Source organism: Odocoileus virginianus, chromosome 29, assembly GCF_023699985.2.
Source record: "Odocoileus virginianus isolate 20LAN1187 ecotype Illinois chromosome 29, Ovbor_1.2, whole genome shotgun sequence".
Taxonomy (NCBI): Eukaryota; Metazoa; Chordata; class Mammalia; order Artiodactyla; family Cervidae; genus Odocoileus; species Odocoileus virginianus.
In genome coordinates, this window is record NC_069702.1 from 31,448,093 (window position 1) to 31,473,109 (window position 25,017).

Below are 25,017 nucleotides of genomic sequence, written 5' to 3' on the forward strand. Positions count from 1 at the left end.
TGCACTGAGGGCAGGTCCTGTCCTACTAACACTCCTGTTTTTCCCCCTAATTCCTTTGTCCTACCAACAAAGTTCTGTCTAGTCAAGGCTATGGTTTTTCCAGTGGTCATGTATGGATGTGAGAGTTGGACTGTGAAGAAAGCTGAGCACCAAAAAAATTGATGCTTTTGAACTGTGGTGTTGGGGAAAACTCTTGAGAGTCCCTTGGACTGCAAGGAGATCCAACCAGTCCATCCTAAAAGAGATCAGTCCTGGGTGTTCATTGGAAGGACTGATGCTGAGGCTGAAACTCCAATACTTTGGCCACCTCATGTGAAGAGTTGACTCATTGGAAAAGACCCTGATGCTGGGAGGGATTGGGGGCAGGAGGAGAAGGGGATGACAGAGGATGAGATGGCTGGATGGCATCACCGACTCGATGGACATGAGTTTGAGTAAACTCCGGGATTTGGTGATGGACAGGGAGGCCTGGCATGCTGTGATTCATGCGGTCGCAAAGAGTTGGACACAACTGATCGACCGAACTGAACTGAACCGAGTTTTGCATGGTTCTGTATATTCTTTTCCAGTGGTCAGGTATTCTTGTCCATTCTTGTCCACTCTCAGCTGGTGTTCTGCATGGACCTCTGCGTCTGAAAGTGTATTCCTTGTGTATCCATGGAGAGAGGTGTACTCCATGTCTACCTACTCCTTCTCCATCTTGTTACTCCTAAAATCATCTTTATCTTCATTAACTTTCAAGAGAAACTTACTATTTCTTTCCATGACAAAATAGGCAAAAAAAAAAAAAAAAAACACCCTCAACAACCCTGTAACATAAGCTGTATCAGTGACTTTTTCACCAAGAGAAATCATAGATATTTTCATTTCATTTAATAGTTGTTAGATATGCATTAAAATATATTTATAATCATTACAGCTTTGAAATTATGTTATTAGACTCATTGCTATATCCCGTTATTTAACATTTTAAAAGAGAGGCATATTTACTTCTATTCAAAATTTTAATGGATACATATAAATGTATGGCACATTTATATGCAGAGAGTCCCTTCTCTGTTCACCTGAAACTATCACAACATTGTTAATTGACTATACCCCAATACAAAGTGTTTTTGGTGTTAAAAAAAAATTAAGATAAAAATTAAAATAAAGCCAAAAAACCCAAAATAAAAAAATATTTTGATAACTATATTTCCACATACTGTTTTTTGTATAATCCTATGTATTTTATCTTGTGCATCTAAAAACAGTATTATGAGAAGGGGTCCATAGTCTTAACCAGAGAGCAAAAGATGACAATGGATATGGCACAAAAAAGAAGTTAAGAGCCATTAACCTATAGGTTAAAGACAAAATATGGTTTCGAGACATACAAAATTTAATGATTATCCTCTTCCTATTTTCCATTTTAATCTCTCATCTTGGCTCTTTAATTTTGCTCTTATTCTTAATTTTCATTTTTTTAAAGGTATTCTAGTGCTGTAAACACACTATAATGTCACATGCACATATGATTCCCTTTGCATAGAATTTCTTTCTTCCTCATCACTTTAGCAAGTTTGCATTCTTGAAAGGGATATACTAACTGACCATATCCTTAGAGTATATGAATGTTAAATTTTTATGAAATATCTAATATTATTAAACATATAGTTTAAAAGATAGAAAACAATGCTTTTTTATATTATTGCACTGGACAGGATTCTAAAATAGTCCTCCAAGATCTTCTGCCCTAATCTTACTGCAAATATCATAGACATGCTTATGTTACATCACTTGGCAAAAGGAATTTTGTAGATATGATTCATATGACTAATCTCTTGACTTTAAGTTAATAAAAGAAGGAGATTTTTCCAGATGGGTCAAAGTCTAATCCTTTAGAAGTAGAGAGTGTTCTCTTCTTAACCGCAGAAAAACCAAACAGATTCCAAGTGTGAGAAGATGCACCACTGCTGGCTTGAAGACAGAGGGGACCATTTATCAAAGTATGCAGATAGCCTCTAGAAACTGAGGGCAGCCCAAGCTGACAGGCAGCAAAGAAACCAGGACCTTAGTCCTTCTGCAATGAACTTAATTCTACCATCAGACTAAATGAGCCAGCAAGTGATTCTTTACCACAACCTCCAGATAGGAGCCCAGCTGAGCTGTCACCATGCTTTTAGTCTTTAAACACTAAGCAGAGAACAACACTGGACTCACCTGGACCTCTGTCCAACAGAGTGAAAAACAGGTAATAAACAGTTGTTGTTTTAAGTGGTTAAGTTTGTAGCAATTTGTTATACATGAACAAAAAGTGGACAAAGACATAGAATTTTTTACTAGCCAATATGTTCATTTATTCATTGTAATTATATGTGCCTGCTTTGCCAAAAACTTCTTTTCAAAGCAAAAGGGAACTTGATATATGAATTCAAATGTTGATTTTCAAATCGACTAAAAGAAAGATTGAGTAAATATTGAATGTCAAAGTGTTTGCCGAAGTGCTGAAAATTCCATTCATTCATAAACATCACAATTTCTGGCCTCAAATCTTTCATTATCTAACAGAAGAAATATTTTTAAAATAAGAAAAACTAAAACTAGATGCCTGCTTGAGGGGAAAACATGGGTCAAGGGCTATTTGGACAGTGGGGAAATTAGGAGAAAACATCCTGGGGGGAACATAGGCTCTCACAGTCTAGGGACCCTGTGTAGTCAGATTCTAACTAAATGTCTTGAATCTTACAGTGAGGTGGGATTTTAGTTGAGAACTATACTGCAAAGAGGGGAAACAATATTTTAGGTATATGGGCAAAGACACAATGGGGAAAAAAAGGACCTGATCTACACAAAAGAAAACTCTAAGTCAATGAAAGTAGGTGCTGATGTTGTTTAGCCGTGACTGACCCTGTTGCAACACCACGGACTGTAGTCCACCAGGCTCCTCTGTCCATGAGATTTTCCAGACAAGAATACTGGAGTGGGTAGCCATTCCCTTCTTAGAAGTTCTTCCTGACCAAAGGATCAAACCCACATCTCCTGCACGCATCTCCTGCATTTCAGGCAGTTTCTTTACCACTGAGCTATCTAGGAAGCCCAGGTGCTATTTTAGCTACAAAGAAAATCACAGGATGAGTTGGGAGGGCCCTTGAAAATGGCAATTGACACAAACATCAATATATTTTCACTTTCCCATCTTAAAGTTGGATCCCTCTTTAAGCAGACACCAAAGAATTACTGGGCCAGATCCAGACATTTCTTAGACTACTACACTAACAAAATCAAGTGAACAGCTACCCAACCTTTTATAAAAAAGGTTGATCTTGTTCAAAGGTTGATCTTCTGATTTTGCTTCACACCTGTCTCTAAAAGGGAAAAGGGCAGGGCCTGAAGACCAGACTGTCCTGACTCAGAACAAAGAGTACCATCTCTTGAAAGACAAACACAAAACCGTTCCAAGTATTAAGGGTGTTGCTTAGGTTTTGGACAAAATATTATCTCATTTAATTAGCCAGAACCAGGAAATTCTTACTTGCTATGACAAAGGTTATCAAGTGATTCTTCACCTCAAGTCACACTATTGGTTAAAGTTTACCCATCCCAACTTGTTCAACCAGTTTATTTTAAATCCTTTAAGTATCCTTTCTTTAGTCAGCTGAAAGAATGCCCAGAGTGCCACTCATTTGACGAGAAATCACAAAGCAGCACAGAGGTGGAAGAGTTTGCATTCTCGAAAGTGGATGATGTATCAGTAAGTCTAATTTTATTTCATGTTTAAAAGATATGTTTCAAATTTGTGGCTTCCAATTCAAGAATTATTCTGATTTGTGAATTTAATAGTTTTTTTTTTCCTCTACTGTTGGAGAAAATAGCAACATAGTAATATTAAAACTCTTTGTTTCAGGAAACCATGCTAACATTTTTTTTAATCTGAAAATTCCACATGTTGGATTTTAATTGGGAAATTTAAATTTAATGTGAAAATGACATAATAACAGAGAAAGGGAGGAAAACCACAGAGCCTGAGGTAAAATTGTGGAAGTTTTCAGGCATGGAAAGAGGGAGAAAGTAGTAAAGTGTTTTTGTATGCCAGTTTAGAATGCTGTTTGTGATCTTTCTAAATTACGCATTTAATAGATACACTGAAAATAGAAGAAATATGTAAGTCGTATAGGAAGTATCATGTTATAGTCCTTCTTCTGCAATTGATAAATATTATTAAAACTTCAAAAAGCAAATAAGAACTTTAATGTCCTTTGATAAATTCTTTGTCTTTTAAAATAAAAAATTAGAGAACAACATAAGAATAATTTATACATATGACTATAAAAAGTGAAAAGTAAAAAATAGTGAGAAGTGAATAAATAATTCTAAGATTTTGTTCTTTAGTAGATTTGGAAGGAAATCTACAGAAAATAAAGCTTAAATGTTTCAACCTCCATTTCCCTATCTGATCTATTTTTCATTTTTCTACATTTTCCAAATGCTTCATTTAGAACATTAATTTTTCTTACACAAATATGATGTCAATAAGTACAAACTGTTCAAGGTAATAAAGGAATTACAGATGTCTTTTCCAATGACTTTTAACTGGAGTTGCACTCTTGTCTTCATTGGTAATAATAGAATATTGTCTATAAAACTCAGATACATGGATTTCTGGACCACAATCCCCCCAACAAACTCTTTACAATCACTCAGAATGTTCCTCTTTCTCCTTGCTCACCTTAGAGACACAAATTAAGGTTTAGGAGGTTTAAAAAAAAACAAATTAAAATAAAAACAACTTTTCACACTTAATTGATCTTATCTCTAGAACAGGCACACACTAGGATTTTCTTTTCAAATGGACAGTTATATAAACATAGTGATGATATTATTTATTTTTACTTCAAAGTAGAATCTGTAGAGGAAATATGATGATTTTATACTAATAATGATAATTCAATTAATCAAATTATTTTTTGCTCTTCAGTATATTTAACTGTCATGTATTTATGCAAGACCTATTTGCTATGTACCAGTCACCATTTTTTGGTATTGAAAAGATGGAAATAAATAAACATAAGGTTTTTTTAAATTTATTTATTTTTTAATTGAAGGATAATTGTTTTACAGAATTTTGTTGTTTTATGTCAAACCTCAACATGAATCATCCATAGGTATACATATATCCCCTCCTTTTTGAACCTCCTTCCCATCTCCTGCCCCATCCCACCCTTCTAGGTTGATACAGAGCCCCTGTTTGAGTTTCCTGAGACATAACAGTAAATTCCCATTGACTATCTACTTAACATGTGGTAATGTAATTTTCCATGTTACTCTTTTCATACATCTCACCCTCTCCTCCCCTCTCCCCATGTCCATAAGTCAATTCTCTACATCTGTTTCTCCATTGCTGCCATGAAAATAAATTCTTCAGTACCATTTTTCTAGATTTTGTATATATGCGTTAGTATACAATATTTATCTTTCTCTTTCTGACTTACTTCAGTCTCTATAATAGGCTCTAGGTTCATCCACCTCATTAAAACTGACTCAAATGTTTTCCTTTTTATCGTTGAGTAATGTTTCATGGTGTACATGTACCACAACTTCTGTATCCATTCATCTATCGATGGACATCTAGGTTGCTTCCATATTCTAGGCATTGTAAATAGTGCTGCAATGAACAATGGGATACATGTTTCTTTTTCAATTTTGGTTTCCTCAGGGTGCCTAGGAGTGGGATTGCTGGGTCATACGGTGATTTTATTCCTAGTTTTTTAAGGAATCTCCATACCGTCTTCCATAGTGTCTGTATCAATTTACATTCCCACCAATAGTGCAAAAGTGTTCCCTTTTCTTCACACTCTCTCCCGCATTTATTTTTTGTACTTTTTGATGATGGCCATTCTGATCAGTGTGAGGTGATATCTCATTGTAGTTTTGATTTGCATTTCTCTAATAATTAGTGATGTTGAGCATCTTTTCATGTGTTTGTTAGCCATTTGTATGTTTTCTTTAGAGAAATGTCTGTTTAGGTCTTTTTCCCACTTTTTGATTGGATTGCTTTTCTGGTATTGAGTTGTATGAGATGCTTGTATATTTTGGAAATTAATCCTGTGTCAGTTGTTTCATTTGTTATTATTTTCTCCCATTCTGAGGGTTGTCTTTTCACCTTGCTTACAGTCTCCTTTGCTTTGCAAAAGCTTTGAAGTTTAATCAGCTCCCACTTTAAACAAGTTGATTTTATTTCCATTACTCCAAGAGGAGGGTCACAGAGGATCTTGCTTGGTTTGTGTCATTGAGTGTTCTACCTATGTTTTCCTCTAAGAGTTAAACCTACAGTTTTAACTCAACTTCTTTCAAGACTTATGCAAATTTCAATTCTGGTTAAATGTTATAGCTGATTAATGGAAAATGAAATATATCAGAAAGGTAAGGAGAGAAATGAAAGTGACGTAAAGAGACCAAAAAAAAAAAAAAAAAAAAGACTGAAGTAAAAATCAGAGAAAAGCAAAAGACCTACATCTGGTTAACAGACTAACAAACCATTTAGATCCCTCCATTCTTATTACTTTCCATTTTCAAGGTTTTCAAATTTTTCACCTCCAGGACCAAAATCCTTAAAAATTTGACAGTCCCATCCACTATTCAGATAAGTCAGTATACCTACTTTACAGATTTTTGCCATATTAGCCTTGGCCTTCTTTGGCTTTGTGTCTCACAGGAATAGTAAAGGATGAGGGTGCTGGGAAAAGTTGGAAGAGGTGTTATTGAAGAGCTGTCTCTACTCTTTCCATTGATGATCCATGCCCCAGAGTAATTAAGTCTCAGAGGAATTTTCCATTTGGAATACCCAAACAAACATTTAGTTATTCATTTTTCTCACCCATGGCCAATATGAAGAAAACATATCTTATTTCTCCTTGTGCATGCCAGTACCAAGTAGAATGCTTAGGACATGTTAGTTGAACCATCAGTCATTCTTCAAATTTATTTGGGACCAATTTCCAACTAACAACTCATCAGCTACTGGTTGTTTGAATATACTCTGTTATCTTAATATCCACTTAATTGGATTTCATACTACTTTAAAAGACTTCTTTGTATACAGAAATATTTTGTTTACTTGTCTAGTGAGCCATTCTGTATTTAGATATAGTGATATATGTGCTGTGCTTAGTCACTCAGTTGTGTCCGACTCCACGACCCCATGGACTGCAGCCCACCAGGCTCTTCTATCCATGGGGATTCTCCAGGAAAGAACACTGAAATGGGTTGCCATGCCCTCCTCCAGGGAATCTTCCCAACCCAGGGATTGAACCAAGGTCTCCAGCATTGTAGGTGGATTTTTTACCACTGAGCCACCAGGGAAGCCCATGAATACTGGAGTGGGTAGCCTATCCATTCTCCAGGGGATCTTCTCAATTCAGGAATTGAAACAGGGTCTCTACCAGGGAAGCCCCATAGTGAAATATATATTTTATATATATATATATATATATATATATATATATAGAGAGAGAGAGAGAGAGAGAGACAGAGAGACAGAGAGACAGAGAGACAGAGAGAGGCATAAATATATTTTTAATATTTAGTCCTTTTTTCTTTCCTAAAAATGAGTATCTATGAACTAGATTCCCAGATTATTGCATTCTTACAATGAAGTTCTGAGTAATATTACATTCCTCTTTACCCCACACAGAAATATTAGAGCCTCTTTCCTTTTTTAAATAAACTTAAGATACAGTTGACATATAACCTTACAGTTTCAGGTGTATGATGTAATGATGTAATATTAGTATTAATTTATCTTGTGAAATGATCACCACAATGTTTAGTTAACATCTGTCATCATACATAGTTACATTTTTTTTCTTGTGATGAAAACTTTTAAGATGTACTTTAGTAATTTTCAGATTAAAAATATGTTATTATTAATTTTGCTGTACATTACATCCTCATAACAATTATTTTATAACTAGAAGTTTGTACCTTTTGATCCCCTTCACCCATTTCACCCATCCAACCCCTATTTCTGGCAACCACCTAGAATCTCTTTTTATGTAGTAACAACCATCAGTGAATTTTACTTCCCACAATGATTGTTTAAATGAGGTTTATGATTTATACCAATAAGCATAAAAAAACTCTGTCAAGTGAAAACATATCAATGTAGAAATCAGGGCCTAATGATTTTAATTTAAAAACCAAACTTGATTTTAAATGAGAGTCTCTCCTCTGCTTCTGTAATAGTACCTTATGTCCTAGGAGTTCAGCATTGTCAGTGTAGTATTAGGAATAGATATCAAAAAGGTGAGATGACCGATAGCCCCTAAAATGAATAATTAATATCTCTGATGCTTCTTTCAAGTTCAAAAATGCATGTAAAACTTTATCAGAACATAGACACATATAATGTATATATATATATATATTTGTATTGTCTTTTTTATAATATACATTTTATAGAAGTAAGAGTTAAGATACAAACATATTTTTTATCTATCGTGTATTTTTTACAGGAAAATATCATGATAGATTATCCATAATTTAAACTTCTTCTGTTTTAAAATGTTTTTAATCTTGGAATAATTGACACCCATTTTATAAGAAACACCACAATAATGAACAACGCTCTGGCTAATTTTTGCATACATTCAAAATTATTTCCTTAGAATAAGTTATTTTCTGCACTTGCACAATTTCTGGAGTACCATCCCATAATTAACAAATTACTCCATGTCCCAAATAATTTTTTTCTCTGAATATTGCCTATGTCCCTGGAAAACTGAAATATAATTGCTCCTCAGGACACAGCATTGTTTACAGCCCTCTCAAGAGTTTACTATTGAAGATTTTTGCCTTGTCCTCACCTCTTAATACCACCTCAGATCATTCCTTTCCACATCCCTGTGAACCACCTGATTCTTTTGAGGCTCACGCAGTTCTGCTCGCACCCCTTTGCTTCCTCATTTTTGTCCTCATGGACCCATGATAATGCCTTTTATTTATTAAAGGCTGACACTTGCCTCCCTATATTATTCTTTACTCCAGGTCCTACATTTACCATAAGTAGCCTCAGTGCCCATGCTGATTGACCTTAAAATCCTACTCATTCATTTCCTTGTCTCATCACTGTAACCTTCTCTGCAAATATTACTCTCATCCCACACCCTAGACTTTGTCATGACTCTCTGAATCATACTTTTGGACAACTATCACTATCCTAACCTTCCTTCTTACAGTCTTAGTTACTTCTAGTGTATAAACCATCCACTTTTTAAAAATTATTATTCATTGGTTTCCCCAGTCTATGAATTCTTCCTATCCTTCAGCTTGCCACCTCCACCAAACACACACCACACACATACACACACTCCTCTTGGTTTCTCTTGTGATCCTTAAATTCATCAGTGGAACAAATTTTTCAATGTCTTAAATGCCACTAAATTCTCTTGCCACATATTTTCCTTCATCATTTATACCTGGATAAATTCTAGAGAGAATATAACTCTGAACAGTGGTTCACCTCTGCCAAGACAGAACACTGGGAACACAACAAATGTGTATGAAATGCCTGTTCATTTGAGCCCTCAGCTCTCACCATTACATCCCCTTATTCTATCCTCTCATTTTCCATAATCACTGTTTTCAATTTCTCCAGCCTCCTCAAACTGCCAGTTCTCACCACTTGTCCTCTCATCTATTTCTAAGATATATTTTGATGATCAATTAGATGAGAATGCCTTCAGCTTCCTTACCTCAAACCAACAAACCTACCTATATCCATTCATACTCTCAAGATGATGCCTGCAGTTTATTCAAGTTCTCCAATCTATTAGATTGAAGCATATGAAGTTGTCAATATATTACCACTTTTGTCCTACCAAATGGCAGTTTTATATGTGTGAACTTAATAGTTTAGAATTCATGATCCTTCATCTGTGCTGTCAACTCAGTCCTCCTCCAAACTTCGGCGTCTCTACAAGCTCGCTAGTGGCTCAGATGGTAAAGAATCTGCCTGTAATTCAGGAGACCTGCATCTGATCCCTGTGTCCAGAAGATCTCCTGGAGAAGAGAATGGCTACCCACACCAGTATTCTTGCCTGGAGAATTGCATGGACAAAAGAGCCTGGTGGGCTACAATCTATGTGATCCCAAAGAGTTGGACGTGACTAAGCAACTAATATTTTCACTTTTACTTTTCAAGTATATTCAAAACTTACATATTCATAAGAAAAAAAAATCTTCCATCAACCCCATAACTTCTCTCTCTTCCAATTTATAATTCAACTTTAAAAATTGTTGATATCCATTGTTTCATTTACTTTCTTCCAGTTATTCCTCAAACCCTTGACATTTGGTTTGTAACTTTGCTACTCTGTTCCTTCACCTGTTGCAGTCACCATGATCCACTATTATTTAAACCACTGGTTATTTTAAACTTTTATCATGTTTGATTTCCTAACCACATTGGACAGTTTGGATCAATTTCTCCTTGAATATCTTTTATCCTTTGTTATCATATCACACATATATTCACTATAGAGTGAAGAGGAACTAAAGAGCCTCTAGATGAGGGTGAAAGAGGAGAGTGAAAAAGCTGACTTAAAACTCAACATTCAAAAAACTAAGGCCATGGCATCTTGTCCCATCACTTTACAGCAAAGAGAAGGGGGAAAAGTGGAAACAATGACAGATTTTCTTTTCTTGAGCTCCAAAATCCCTGCAGATTCTGATTGCAGCCATGAAATTAAAAGATGCTTACTCTTGGAAGGAAAGTTCTGACGAACCTAGATAGCATATGAAAAAGTAGGAATATCACCTTAGCAACAAAAACCCGTATAGTCAAGAAGCTATGGTTTTTTCAGTGGTCATGTATGGATGTGAGAGTGCAACCATAAAAAAGGCTGAGTGCCAAAGAATTGATGCCTTCAAATTGTGGTGCTGGAGAAGACTCTTGAGAGTCCCTTGAACAACAAGGAGATCAACCCTGAATATTCACTGGAAGGACTGATGTCTGAAGCTGCAATACTTTGGCCCTCTGATGTTAAGGGCTGACTCATTGGAAAAGACCTTGATGCTGGGAAAGACCAAAGGCAAAAGGAGAATAAGGTGGCAGAGGATGAGATGGTTAGACAGCATCACCAACTCAATGGACATGAATCTGAGTAAACTCCAGGAGACAGTGAAGGACAGGAAAGCTGTCCTTGTGCTGCAGTCCATGTGGTCACAAAGAGATGGACACAGTTTAGTAACTGAACAGCAACAAAAGATTATGGTAGGTTAGAGACCAATGTAAACATGAGAGTGACTGAAAAGATGGTAGGTTCTGTGGATTATAAATCTCAGTGGGATTGAAGTCAGGGTACTAAGGCAGTGAGCTAAAAGGATATGTCATGACAATTGAAGAGTTTGATGGCTAAATTAAAATTTAGTTTATGGAGAAATCAAAGCTCTTGGTAATGACAAGATAAAGTTTGAGTATGCAGGTGGGCAGCTAAGGTAGAGAGAAGGACAAGGTCACTGGCACAAGCAGCCAGAATATAAAATAGGACATGATGACTATAATAAAATAAATAAGCAACAAAGCAGGATAGGAAGCATGAAGGTAGCTGTTAACTGGAGTAGGATAGCTGTGAACAGATTAATAGACTTGGCCCTTATAGAAGGCTTTAGAGCAGCACAATAAAAGGTTTTCAGAAATGGAAACACCAGGGATTTCCCTGGAGGCTCAGTGATTAAGACTTCAGCTTCCAATGCAGGGGCCGTGGGGTCAATCCCTGGTCAGGGAGCTAAGATTGCACATACCTCGGGGCCAAAAAAAAAAAAAAAAAACCAGAAGTAATATTGCAACAAATTCAGTAAAAACTTTAAAATTAGTCATCAAAAATCTTTTTTAAAACTTGAAAAAGAAATAAACAAATGGAAATGTCAGCCACTGGAGAAAAGGAGGTTAGAAACACAGAGGGAGAGGGAATATTTTAGGCAGAGGGGATGCTGTGAGTAGAACAGGGGTGTGTGGCTGTAAGAAAGAGAATAGCACATGTGAAGGGAAGTACTGTGCATTAAGAACCCAAAGTGCTGAGAGAACAGCAATGAAACATGTATATTATCAAGTGTGAAACAGATTGCCAGTCCAGGTTGGATGCATGAAACAAGTGCTCGGGGCTGGTGCACTGGGATGACCCAGAGGGATGGGATGGGGAGAGAGGTGGGAGGGGGGTTCAGGATGGGGAACACATGTAAATCAATGGCTGATTCATGTCAATGTATGGCAAAAACCACTACAATATTGTAAAGTAATCAGCCTCCAACTAATAAAAATAATTGGGGGGGAGGGGAAGAACCCAAAAGTGAGTTAGACACAGCAAATGAAAAACATTTTTTTAGAAAAATGTAAAGCCTATCAACATCCCTCCCATGTTACTGCCCACTGGGTTCCTATAAAACCTCAGAATTAATAACACCTTGCCACGGACTTCAGGGACCCCATGATCTGGTCCTTGCTTGTCTATCTAGCTGAACCTTTTCTACACTTCCCTGGACCCACTGTGATCCAACACACTATGTTCATTTCTCCCTGGAGCTCAACAAACTCACTCCTGTTCCAGCTCTAGGAACTTGTTACCACCTGGTTGCTCTTTGCCCAGTTCTTCTAGATGTTTCCTCACTATTCACCTCTTAGCTCAAAGGGCATCTCCTTAGGAATGATTCCTTAAACACCCTCTCCCTCCTTGCTTCCAGTCACTCTTTATTCATCAGTGTGATTTACTTTCATGATTTGAATCTTATTCTCTGGCTTGTTTAAGTATTTCTTGAATGAATGAATGAATATTAATCTAAAGAGTACAGTCTACATAATAATAAACATCTGAGAGTTTTTATACAAGGGGATCACATTAGTAGAGCTGTATATTTAGAAGACAGTTCTCACTGTAACACTGTAGAATGTAAATATTTGATAAGAAATCATTTGGAGATAAAGAGATCTATTAATGGCCACTGTGCTTGTTCAGATAAGACACAATGAATGTCTAAGGTTGGATGGTATTAAGCAAATGGGAAAAAGACAAATAGGAAAGACAATTCAGCAGTAACTGATGAGGTAAAGGAGTTATTGAGAGGAAGATGTCTGTGATTTCAGGTTTCAGAGAATGGGTAATCTAGAAAACTGTGAATAATAGTTAATACATATATTTGCTTTCTTTATGTGATTAAAAGGTAAAGGGAAGTAAAAGGTGATGGGAATAAGAAATGAGCAGACTCAAGTGGAAAAAGAGTGATATAATAAGAATGAGTCAGAAGAAACTAGAAGATGGGAAAGATAAAAACCACTGTGCTGTGCTGAGTCACTCAGTTGGGTCTGACTCTCTGTGACCCCGCGGACTGTGGCCCTCCAGGCTCCTCTGTCTACGGCTCTGTCCATGTCTTCTCCAGACTAGAACACTGGAGTGGGCTGCCATGCCGTCCTCCAGGGGCTCTTCCCAACCCAGGGATAGAACCCAGGCCTCCAGCATGGAAGGTGGATTCTTCACCATCTGAGCCCCCAGGGAAACCCCAAAACCACTATAGCACAGCAAAGAAAATATGACCATATTCAACTCTTTGATATATATGCAAAGAAATGAAAACATGCATGCAAACTTTGGGCATTAATGTTCACAGAACCATTATTTATAATAGCCAAAAGTAGAAACAATTCAAATGTCCATCAGCTGATGAATACATAAATAAATCATAGTATATCCATTAAGTGAAGTCGCTCAGTCTTGTCCGACTCTTTGCAACCCCATGGACTGTAGCTTACCAGGCTCATCTGTCCACGGAATTTTCCAGGCAAGAGTACTGGAGTGGGTTGCCATTTCCTTCTCCAGGGGATCTTCCCAACCCAGGGATCGAATCCGGGTCTCCCGCAATGTAGGCAGACGATTTACCGTCTGAGCCACCAGGAAAGCCCAATATCCATACAATGGAATATTATTTGACAATAAAAAGAAATGAAGTTTTACCTTTCATTATGGAAAACCGTATAGAGGTGACACATGCTACCACACTGATGAATTTTGAAAATACTACATTAAATGAAAGAAGACACATAACAAAGACTTCATATGATTTCACTTATGTGAAATATCCATAATAAACAAATCCATGGAGACAGAAATTAGATTAGTGGTTGCCTAGAGTGACAGGGTTAGGGGAAAACAGAGAATGACTATGAATGGGTATGGAGTTTCTGTTTGGGGTGATGAAATGTTTGAAAATTGATTGTGGTGATGGTTGCACAACTTTTGTGAACACACTGAGACAAAGTTGAACTGCATACTTTAAGTGAGTGAACTGTATGGTATGTGAATTACATCTCAATAAAGCTGTTAAAGAAATAAACGAAGGAAAGAGATGACAGGAAAGAAGGAGGGAAGACACCAAAAAATTCTAGAAGCTCCAAAGGGTGTTTTCATTAAGTATAAAAGCTCCTGAGAGCTATTGTTCACTGAAGCTGCCAGGTACCTGCCTCTCACCATCCTCCAATTTGGCATTCAGGAGACCTCTCCAGCAGTATCAAACAGTTCCTTCAGTAATTCTTTATGACTCAAGAAAATCCTCAGTTAATTGTCTTCTCATGTTTTAAACTTTATTTTTTCAAATAAAACTATCTCCCAATGCTCAGATATAGTGACAGAACTCTTTCACTAGGAAGTATTTGTAGCTAACACATTAGGTCATGTTTCAATGTTCAGAGAAGCCCTGTGTCCTTGTGGAGGTCAAAATTTGTTGGTAAATATCAGTAGGAAGAGACATGACTAAAGATAAATGATGCTTAAATGAAAACATTAGTAGAAAATCAGGAAAATGTACCAAAAAAAATTGAAACCAAAGTGGGTGGGAAGTACTCTGCCAGCTGATCTTCTTCAACAGCCCAGGTCAATGGCATACACCCTCTTTTTGGTTTTCGTCTGGCTTTAATGACCTCAGAGTTCTAAAATTCCCTTCAAGGAACAGCTTCTCATAGAAATTCACTATGTAAATTTACAATAATGAGCAGAGCTCTGAAGAGTAACACTCTCTGACTGTGTTTCTTTCTTTTTGAACTCTTATCAACTAAAACACTAATTATTTTAATTACATTTTAATTATGACATCCATCAACTTTTTATTTATGAAACATTATATCTTTCTTATTTGCGTTATGTGGGGCTATGTAAACAATACACTCAGCTTGCCAGAACATGAAGCATAAAAGAAAGCACAAATCACTTAATCTTTTACACAACCTTGAATAAGTCTATATACATTACAGATTTAATGAAAGTCTCATAATATCCGGTGCTACAATTGAAATGATGATCATCATCATTGTTTAGCCACTGTTATTATGAGTAATAACACCACTGCCTACTGACATTTGCATAACAACTTTCTTCCAGAGTTATTCCATCTTCCTCAGGTGATGAATTAAAACCCTACCTAGCTGATTCATCTGTATTGTTTAGAATTGAATTTTCCCATACCCATTATTTTTGCCCAGTAATTCTTTCCTCATGGATGCTTACCATATGAGCATCAAAATGTGTTCACCACATAATGTCTACTTCTGAATCCTATGATTTCTCTCGAAGGCTCTGAAGTCCTTCCTCAACCCAGATAGAATGATTCTACCTGCTGGAACTCTCCACGGGGAAAATCAGGGCTTTGCTAGTCTCCCAAGCTGCTTCCCTATCTCTGTATATTTTGTGCCTAGTGTTGTCACTCAGATTCTGATGTCCTGGACACCAGTTCTCACCTTTTTCTTTCATGAACAGCACATCCACCATCTAGTATAAACTTTCCACCAGCTCACTCCACTCCATTTATGTACAAACTCCTTGCTAACATTTTCAGTTGCTTTCGATAATAAAAATAAGAAAATAATCCAAACTCCTAAGTCCTCACCTTGTTTTAGATACAGTTCTAAGTGCCCTTTCATACATTAACTCATTTAATATTTTCAATAAATCCCACAAGGTGGGTATTATTACTTTCATCTTAACATAAGGAAGCTGAGGCACAAAGAAGTTGAATGACTGTCCAAGGTCCTGCAGTGAAGAGTCAGGATGAAAACTCAGGTCGGCTGGCTGCAGAAACTACACTCTTAACTGTTCTGCTGGGCAACCTCTTTCAGAGACCAGAAGCCCTTCAAATCATGTGGTGGATGCTGTGCAGCAAAATCACTTTATTCCTCATGTTTGAATTACTGGGCTTCCCACATGGTGCAAGTGATAAAGAACCCACCTGCCAATGCAGGAGACATAAGAGAAGTGGGTTCGAACTCAGGATCCGGAAGATTCCCCTGGAGGAAGGCATGGCAACCCACTCCAGTATTTTTGCCTAGAGAATCCCATGGACAGAGGAGCCTGGAGACTTACAGTCCATGGGGTCACAAAGAGTAGGACACAACTGAAGTGACTTAGCATGCACACACATTGATTCACTGACTGACAACATTTTGATTAAACAAAGCATTTGAAAAAGCTCCAGGAAAAATAATAGATTGTCAGAGAACCACATAAGGTGAAATAACCTGAAGATGTACCTTAGTAAAGGTTGTACATTGAAAGGGAATGGTTGATAATGAAAAGAGAAGGATAAGTTCTTTCTATTCTGAGGTTTGGTTGAATACTTACCTATGAGATAGTCTGGATAATGTGTCTGTGAGTGCTAAATCACAACTGACTCTTTGCAACCCTATGGACTATAGCCCACCAGGATCCTCTGTCCATGGGATTTCCCAGGCAAGAACATTGGAGTGGGTTGCCATTTCCTCCTCCAGAGGATCTTCATGACCCAGGGATCAAACCTGTCTCTCCTGAATTGGTAGGCAGATTCTTTACCACTAGTGTCACCTGGAAAGCCAGTCTGGATGATAAGCCCCCACAGAATTTAAACAAAAGTAGAGAGTGTCAAAGGATGAGATGACTGGACGGCATCACCGATGTAATGAACATGAACTTGGGAAAACTCTGGGAGGTGGTGAAGGACAGGGAGGCTTGGTGCGCTGCAGTTCATGGGGTCGCAAAGAGTCGGACACGACTGGATGACTGAACAACATCAAGAGGAGAGATTAAAAGGATGACACTTTTCAAAAATACTTTGACTCTTTGTGAAAGGCTTTCTAAAGCCTGCTGAAAGGATAGCTTTTGTCACTGCTCATCTTCACTTTGATGTGAATGCCTCAAAGGTGAGATCACTTAAATTTTTCTTTTGTTTGGATGTCAAAGGCTTTTCTAAGGTTGGATTTTCCTAACTACAGTGAACCTGTTTAGTCATCTTATTGTAACAGTCTGACCAAAATGAAATTCTTTGTATCCGAAGGGTTAGAGGGAAGGAGAAACCAAGAAGGGAAGAGGAGAAAGCTGCCCATTAGCAATTTTTAAGTACAAAATGTAGAATTGTATCTTGATTCCAAATAAGTGCTTAATCTGATTTTTCCTCCTGCTATGTTTGAAGTAATTCATCTCTAGCAAAACTCTCTGCTAAAAATAGTTTTTTTGTTGCAAGTAGTTTAGGGTTAAATAAAATAACACAATATTTTATTTAGTACACAAATATCTACCGAGAACCTATGAGGTATAATCTCTACCAATATTGAACAACCACTGAAATTAGTCATTGAAATTAGTCAATGTTTAAGATAAAATTGGGTTAGAACTAAAATAAATCAGGAATAAAGCATTGTTTTATTTAAAACGAAAACATATATTAATAAATATTTGAGAGCGTGTCAGCATAGTTTCCTGGTAGCTCAGACAGTAAAGAATCTGTCTGCAATGAGGGAAACCCGGGTTCAATCCCTAGGTTGGGAAGATTCCCTGGAGAAGAGAATGGCAACCCACTCCAGTATTCTTGCCTGAAGAATCCCATGGACAGAGGAGCCTGGTGGGCTACAGTCCATGGGGTCACAAAGAATCAGACACAACTGAGCAACTAACACTTCACTTTCTGCATGGTTAAGGAAACCAACTCAAACCATTTTTCACTTACGACCCTTACATAAAATAGTAAGGAAGTCACAGTGATTTTCTGGAGTTCAAACAGTCCAACAAGAAACCACATCATTTTGATGATGAGAATTTTGTTGCAAAACTATCTCCCTCTCTATGAATGGTTTTCTATATCTGATACAAAGGGTGAAAGAATGAGAAGATGGATCTGGCATTTTCAAGTTTTAAAAAGTATCATTATTTTTCAACCATTACTTCCTCCAAGGAGAAATCGTTAGTTCTTCTCTGAAACTCTATTAGAAATGCTCTGCAAATCTGGTACATGTTACACTATGCTCCTCATCTAGAATACTGTACATTCCTGGAGGGGAATATTGAAGATTCTTTTCTATGTTCCCCTGCATTTCATAGATATGTAAATAAGTGTTAGTCACTCAGTCATGTCTGACTCTTTGCAACTCCATGGACTATAGCCCTCCAGGCTCCTCAGTCCATGGGATTTCCCAGGCAAGAATATAGGAGTGGATAGCCATTTCCATGCATAGTACTGCTCAATAAATATCCACCAAGCTAACTAATTGCTCTCTCCTAATTAACTTCACCTCCATTCTCATTTATGAACTCTATTTTCTCAAGTATGTTCTTGAGACATTCTTGTCCTTGTCTCATGTCACCTTAATTTATACTATCCCTTCTGCCTGTGATACATCCATTCTTGCCAATTCTTCCTTCTCAGCCTTCAAGAAACAGCTCACAAGACAACTTCTCTAAGGAAAAACCATGTATCCACTCAGTTTCCATAGCGTACCAGGCATAATTCCATCATGACATTTATCATTTCTATTATGGTAGTTACTTAATATGTTTCTAGATCACACATTCTTTGAAGATGGGAACCTATATATTATTCAATTTTGAGTCTCAAGCAGAAAGTGGCACACAGAAGAAACTCAGCAAATCTCAACTGAGTTCATGATTACCCATGATCTTCTATTAATAAACATGATGAATACATTCACCAGCACTTGCCTGGGCCCAAGCAGGATCCCAGCTCTTTTATAGGTACTTCAAATGTTTGCAGATGTAATACTCTTCCCACCAACCAAAGAGTAGAAGGCCAGAGTAACTTTAACATTAGATCCTTCCAGAAACACAGAAGAACTCAGATTTGGTGCTCCTGTCGGACACAAGTGAGAGACTGAACTGAACTGAACTGAACTGAACTGAGATACTTATAAGAGGTCAGGTCGATGGTTCTGAGTGGGTAAACTGCCTCTATCTTCTTGCCCAGATACAAAGATGCATTGTTGCTGTTGTTTTTCAGTCACTAAGTCGTGTCCAACTCTTTACAACCCCATAGACTGCAGCCCACCAGGCTCCTCTGTCCTCCACTATCTCCCAGAGTTTGCACAAATTCATGACCTTGAGTCCGTGATACTATCTAACCAACTTATATTCTGCCACCCCCTCTTCCCACCCTCAGTCTTTCTAAGCATCAGGGTCTTTTCCAGTGAGTCAGCTCTTCACATCAGGTGGTCCAAATTTTGGAGCTTCAGCTTCAGCACCAGTCTTTCCAGTGAATATTCAGGATTGATTTCCTTTAGGATTGACCGGTTTGATCTCTTTGCAGTCCAAGGGACTCTCAAGAGACTTTTCCAGCACCACAGTTCGAAAGCATCAAGCATCCCTAATCCTTCCAGATCACTGATGTCAAAAGGCACACCTCAGTTAATGTCTTTAATTTTTTAGCTGGGGCCTATTTGCCACCAGCTACTAACTCCAGGGAAGAAAATTCCTTACTCTTCTTTTCCATGTGTAATTTTTAACAGAACAAGAATTGGTACCTTTAACTTTCTAAAGGATATTCCTGTTCAGTTCTCCCATAGATTAAATCCTCCCAGACAATCCATGTTCATCACAACTCTGTCATTGTTCAGTTAGTCCTTAGACTCTGGGCCCTGATATTAGGAAGGAGACAGGCTTTGCCACATTTTCCCGCTTCCACAAAATTTTCTCAAATGTCAGTCATTTGCATTCTACTTTCATTCTTTCCATTATATTTTCAATATATTTCAATATTATTATCTTAATATTTTTCTTTAAATCAATTATTTATTCAAACAAATCTGTCCTTCTCCTGTGCAACAGCACCTATAAAAGTCACAAGTTTAAAATCTTACCATCTTATAAAATAGATGTTTATTATATAACACCAGTGGTTCTCACATCACATAGTTTCTTGGTCCAAAATGCCAAGCTATCACTATTTGTTTATCATATGAATGATATCATTTTGGTTCACATATTATTTTTTCTTTATAGTTCCATTCTGTTTTCCTTTCTTCAACGTGTCCTATTTCAGATGCTCTTCATTCATATGCATTATAGATTGCTGCTGCTGCTGCTAAGTCACTTCAGTCGTGTCCAACTCTGTGACCCCATAGACAGCAGCCCACCAGGCTCCCCCCCCGGGATTCTCCAGGCAAGAGCACTGGAGTGGGCTGCCATTTCCTTCTCCAATGCATGAAAGTGAAAAGTGAAAGTGAAGTCGCTCAGTCGTGTCTGACTCTTCGAGACCCCATGGACCGCAGCCTACCAGGCTCCTCCATCCATGGGATTTTCCAGGCAAGAGTACTGGAGTGGGGTGCCATTGCCTTCTCCGGCATTATAGATTACTTGTCTTATGAATAGGGATTATGGGTTTAACAAGTGTGAAAGAGTCCCAAAACCCATGTCCTAGTGCCAATTCCTCCAATATCCAACTTTGAGGATTTAGTAATCTCTCTGAGTCTGACTGCTCATGCTAGAACTAGAGGAGTGTCCCAGAAGCCCTCACTCTTTGAGGCTCATATGATTTGAGGCACATAAACCAAATATAAGGTACTAGTTCATTTACAAAAACAAAAATATTTCAGAACATCTAGTATAGTGATGGAGAAGGCAATGGCAACCTGTTCCAGGACTCTTGCCTGGGAAATCCCATGGACAGAGGAGCCTGGTAGGCTGCAGTCCATGAGGTCACGAAGAGTCAGACACGACTGAGCGACTTCACTTTCACTTTTCACTTTCATGCATTGGAGAAGGAAATGGCAACCCACTCCAGTGTTCTTGTCTGGAGAATCCCAGGGACGGGGGAGCCTGGTGGGCTGCCGTCTATGGGGTCGCACAGAGTCGGACACGACTGAAGCGACTTAGCAGCAGCAGCAGCAGTATAGTGAACCAGAAACAAAGGAAACAGTAGTCAACTATAGCACAATTCTGACTTTTAAAAATCAAAATGTAGAGTCAAATGCCAATGAGACCTTTAATGGCACTTTTTCTAATTTTTTATAGAAAAATATATTTAAATGTTACTAAGTGCAGTAAGGGCTAACTATGAAATCCAGAAAAAAATATTCTATACCAAAGCTATGTGAAATTGAGATTCTAGTGTTTAAGTTCTATTTGTTTGTAACATACAACTCTTTCTCAAAAGGCCATCAATTCTGGGTAGAAGAAAACATTCATTGAAACCATGGATGATTGCCCTTATTACTACAGCTGTTGTGTTGGTTCTAGCAGTAATCATCGGTCTCCCTGTTTATTTTTTGGTATTTGGTAAGAATCTAATTGCATTTTTTTGAAAATTTAAAGATCTAGACAATTGATTTTAAAATCTTAACATTTTAGAAACCCTTTTCTAATATTTTAAGATGTAATTTTCATTGCAATAATAGTTTATATAGATGTATACATACTTTGTATAGTTAGATATTTATTTGCATAAATTTGTCTACATTGGGAAATGTAAAAATTTATGTGTAAAAATTAGTTCTAGCATTTAAAATTTGACATGGTTCATATAATATTTTCTCTGAAAGAGTGCAGTAGAGTCATATGTTATTGTATGGTTTAATAATATTTCATGTACTGAGAGCAAAATATTATTCTAGTAGCAATTCTAACTTTGAGATCAGCTTTGTGAATATAATACATTCTACTATTATTATTTAATTAACAGCTTAAATTTATAAATTATCACTAACAGGTGGTAACTGTGTCAGGATACAACTGACAACCTTGTGACCATGAGAATGTGTGATCTTAATAAAGGGTTAAAGGTAGTGTTGGCTACAGCTGTTGTGTTTAATTCCCAACAATTTGTCAGTTACAGGAGTTTTCTGCATATCATCCCTTCTGATGGGTATACAACTCAAATGATCCATTTTTGTTTTCCCTTCCAGATCAGAAGGTTCATTATTACCAAACTTCCTTCCGGATCCCTAGCATTAAATATAATCCTGATTTTTCAGTGGAACATTCAAAAAATAGGACAGACCTGAAACAAAAAATCAGTAATGAGGTAAGGCTGAGCTTTTCTGCCATCATTCCTACCCTGACAATATTATTGTGAAGGAGTTTAAATTATAGTAAGAGGCAATTTGAGAACATACAAAATTGCAGTTATGTTTTGGTTGCCAGAAAAACAAAGAATGCCCAGTTAGACTTTAATTTCAGATTCTCATGAGTATATATTTCATGCTTATACTAAAAAATCATTATTTATCTGAAATTAAAGCTTAACTATATTTTTATTTGCTAATCCTGGTGACTCTAACTATCTATCTCAGGAAGATTGAAACAATACATTGGACAAAGGATAATTGTACCATATACTGAACAACATAAGCCCAAGAGACAACTAGGTAGCTCAAATACACACACACAAAAAAAATATATTAGATTTATCTGGAGACATAACTTAGGTACAAATATTACCACATACAATATAGTAAGCACCTACTGTGTGCATGACCTGATACATTTCCCATTAGGCAACTTATACTGAACATTTTATTCCCGAAAATATACCACAGAAACACACAGACTAGCTCTTTAACTGAGCTAGTGAAAGACTTCAGTTTATACACAGCTTCTACGGAGCATAGCATTGACCAAAGATGGCAGATCTTTGCCAGATTTAGAAATACTTCTTTAGATCTTTCCCAACCAAAAGCAGAAGCTGATGAAATGAGTCAAAGGATGCAACTGAGTGGGATTGGTGTGCCTTCCCAAAAATACATCCTAAGCAAATACTTAGGGGGAAAAAATTGGTGCAGAATATATAGTATTTTGTTATATGATTCTAGGAAAAGATTTGATGCCTTTTTCTTGATAAGTATATTAATTTTTAAAAAGTGTTCCCCAAAATACACATTTTCCTTCTCTTCCCCACTTACCACAGTTTCAAAACACAGCCTATAAATTTTCACCAAAGCCTAAAAAGCTTATTTTTAATCACACTCATGGGGATGATAATTATGTTTTAATGATAGTGGTTGTTAAGTTCATTCATAACAAGTTTTCAATGAAATTCAGTCTCTGTACTGGCTGTTGAAATATGTGACTTCATTTGATTCTTTTTATCATTCATCTTTGACCAGGTGACAATTTATTCAAATACCAACATTCAGTTACAGAGATGACCTTTATGACAAGAGTATGCCCAAATGAGATTTCTGGGAATAGCTGTAAACAAACTTAGAAGTAAATGCTATTTGAATCACTGTACATTTTATACAAGCATTTTTGTAATATACTGAAATGTGAAAAATTCATATTTAACAAAGTTCTACACTTTTTTTTCTTTTCTCAGATAGATGAGATATTTCAAAGATCCAGTTTAAATCATCATTACCTCAAGTCTCATGTTTTCAATGTTAGGTAATTATAGCTAATTACTTTGATGAAAAGGCAACTTTGTATTATTTAATTTTTCTTCAATTATTTGCTTTCTGGATATGATGTAAAAAATTAAGATATACTGAGAGTAAAAATAGTTTAATGTTATTACATTTAATTGTTATTTCTCCTTTACAGAGTATATTTAGGGAGAGAGTGCTGTAACTTGGGTAGTGATGAAATATAGTCTACTGGTTGTCCTTTTAAAGATCTTTGTATTTCAATTAAAGATTCTTACAGTCATTAAAAACTCCTCTCAATTTTACTTACATTTTAAGCAATAAACAAATATAATGGATTTTTTAAAGTCAAGAATAAAATACAAGGTTGATGAATTTAACAAGTGCTTTTATTTGTCCAGAAAAAAAAGATTTTACCATTTTCAGATACTCTCCCCTCCCTAAATATGATCAAGTTTTACAAACTAGGAATAATTCAGGTATTAACACCTATATGATGCAGAAAGGGAAAACATCCATGACAATGAAGAGTATAAAATATTTATGTTGTATTTTCTTGAAGATATAACTATATTTATGTAATAAGTTATAAAATAGTAACTACTATGCTACATCCTCACTCATTTATTCTGATATTTTTGTTTTTCAGGCCAAGTAATAATGGTTTGAAAATAAATGTATTGCTCAAATTTCAGTTTACCTCTAACAATGCAGACACAATAAAAAGAGAAGCTGAGAGCATTTTGCATCAGAAGTTGAAATTAAATGAAAGCTTCTTGAAGATAGATACTTCATTGCCCTATCTTAAAGGTAAGAAATACCATTTTTTCTTTCTTTGTTACAGTTTATCATTTTAACAGTCTTCTCTTCTACAGAGAAATCTTTATTTAACCATAAAATTAAATGACTTTTATTTGTAAGTCTCTCAATTACTTGATAATAAACAAATCTCCACACAATCAACACTTCCTTTGGTTAGTATGGACACAATTGTAAAACAAGGATAATATGATAATCCAAATATAGTACTATTTCTTACACTTTAAAAAAGATTTTAGTGGAATTGTTTGAACTAATTAGGCATTGTTGTTGTTGTTCAGTTGCTAAGTCTTGTCCAACTCCCTGTGACCCCATGAACTGCAGCATGCCAGTCTTCCCTGTCCTTCACTATCTCTCAGAGTTTATTCAAATCCATATCCATTGAGTCTGTGATGCCATCCAACCATCTAATACTCTGCTGCCTGCTTGTCCTCCTGCCCTTAATCTTTCCCAGCATCAAGGTCTTTTCCAATGAGGTGGCTCTTCGCATCAGGTGGCCAAAATATTTGAGTTTCAGCTTTAGCACCAGTCCTTCCAGTGAATATTCAGGATTGATTTCCTTT

The 25,017-nt window shown here is 36.7% G+C and overlaps 1 protein-coding gene across 1 annotated transcript in view; it reads left to right on the forward strand.

Annotated features, from left to right (window-relative positions):
- The first annotated feature begins 3,655 nt into the window (after positions 1-3,655).
- LOC110150947 (transmembrane protease serine 11G-like) overlaps positions 3,656-25,017 on the forward strand; it is a 33,585-nt gene continuing 12,223 nt past the window's right edge. Inside the window, 5 exon segments of the mRNA XM_020914041.2 lie at positions 3,656-3,733; positions 21,430-21,551; positions 22,178-22,296; positions 23,590-23,657; positions 24,285-24,445. Of these exon segments, the coding sequence (XP_020769700.2) occupies positions 3,723-3,733; positions 21,430-21,551; positions 22,178-22,296; positions 23,590-23,657; positions 24,285-24,445 (481 nt within the window). The 5' untranslated portion in view covers positions 3,656-3,722.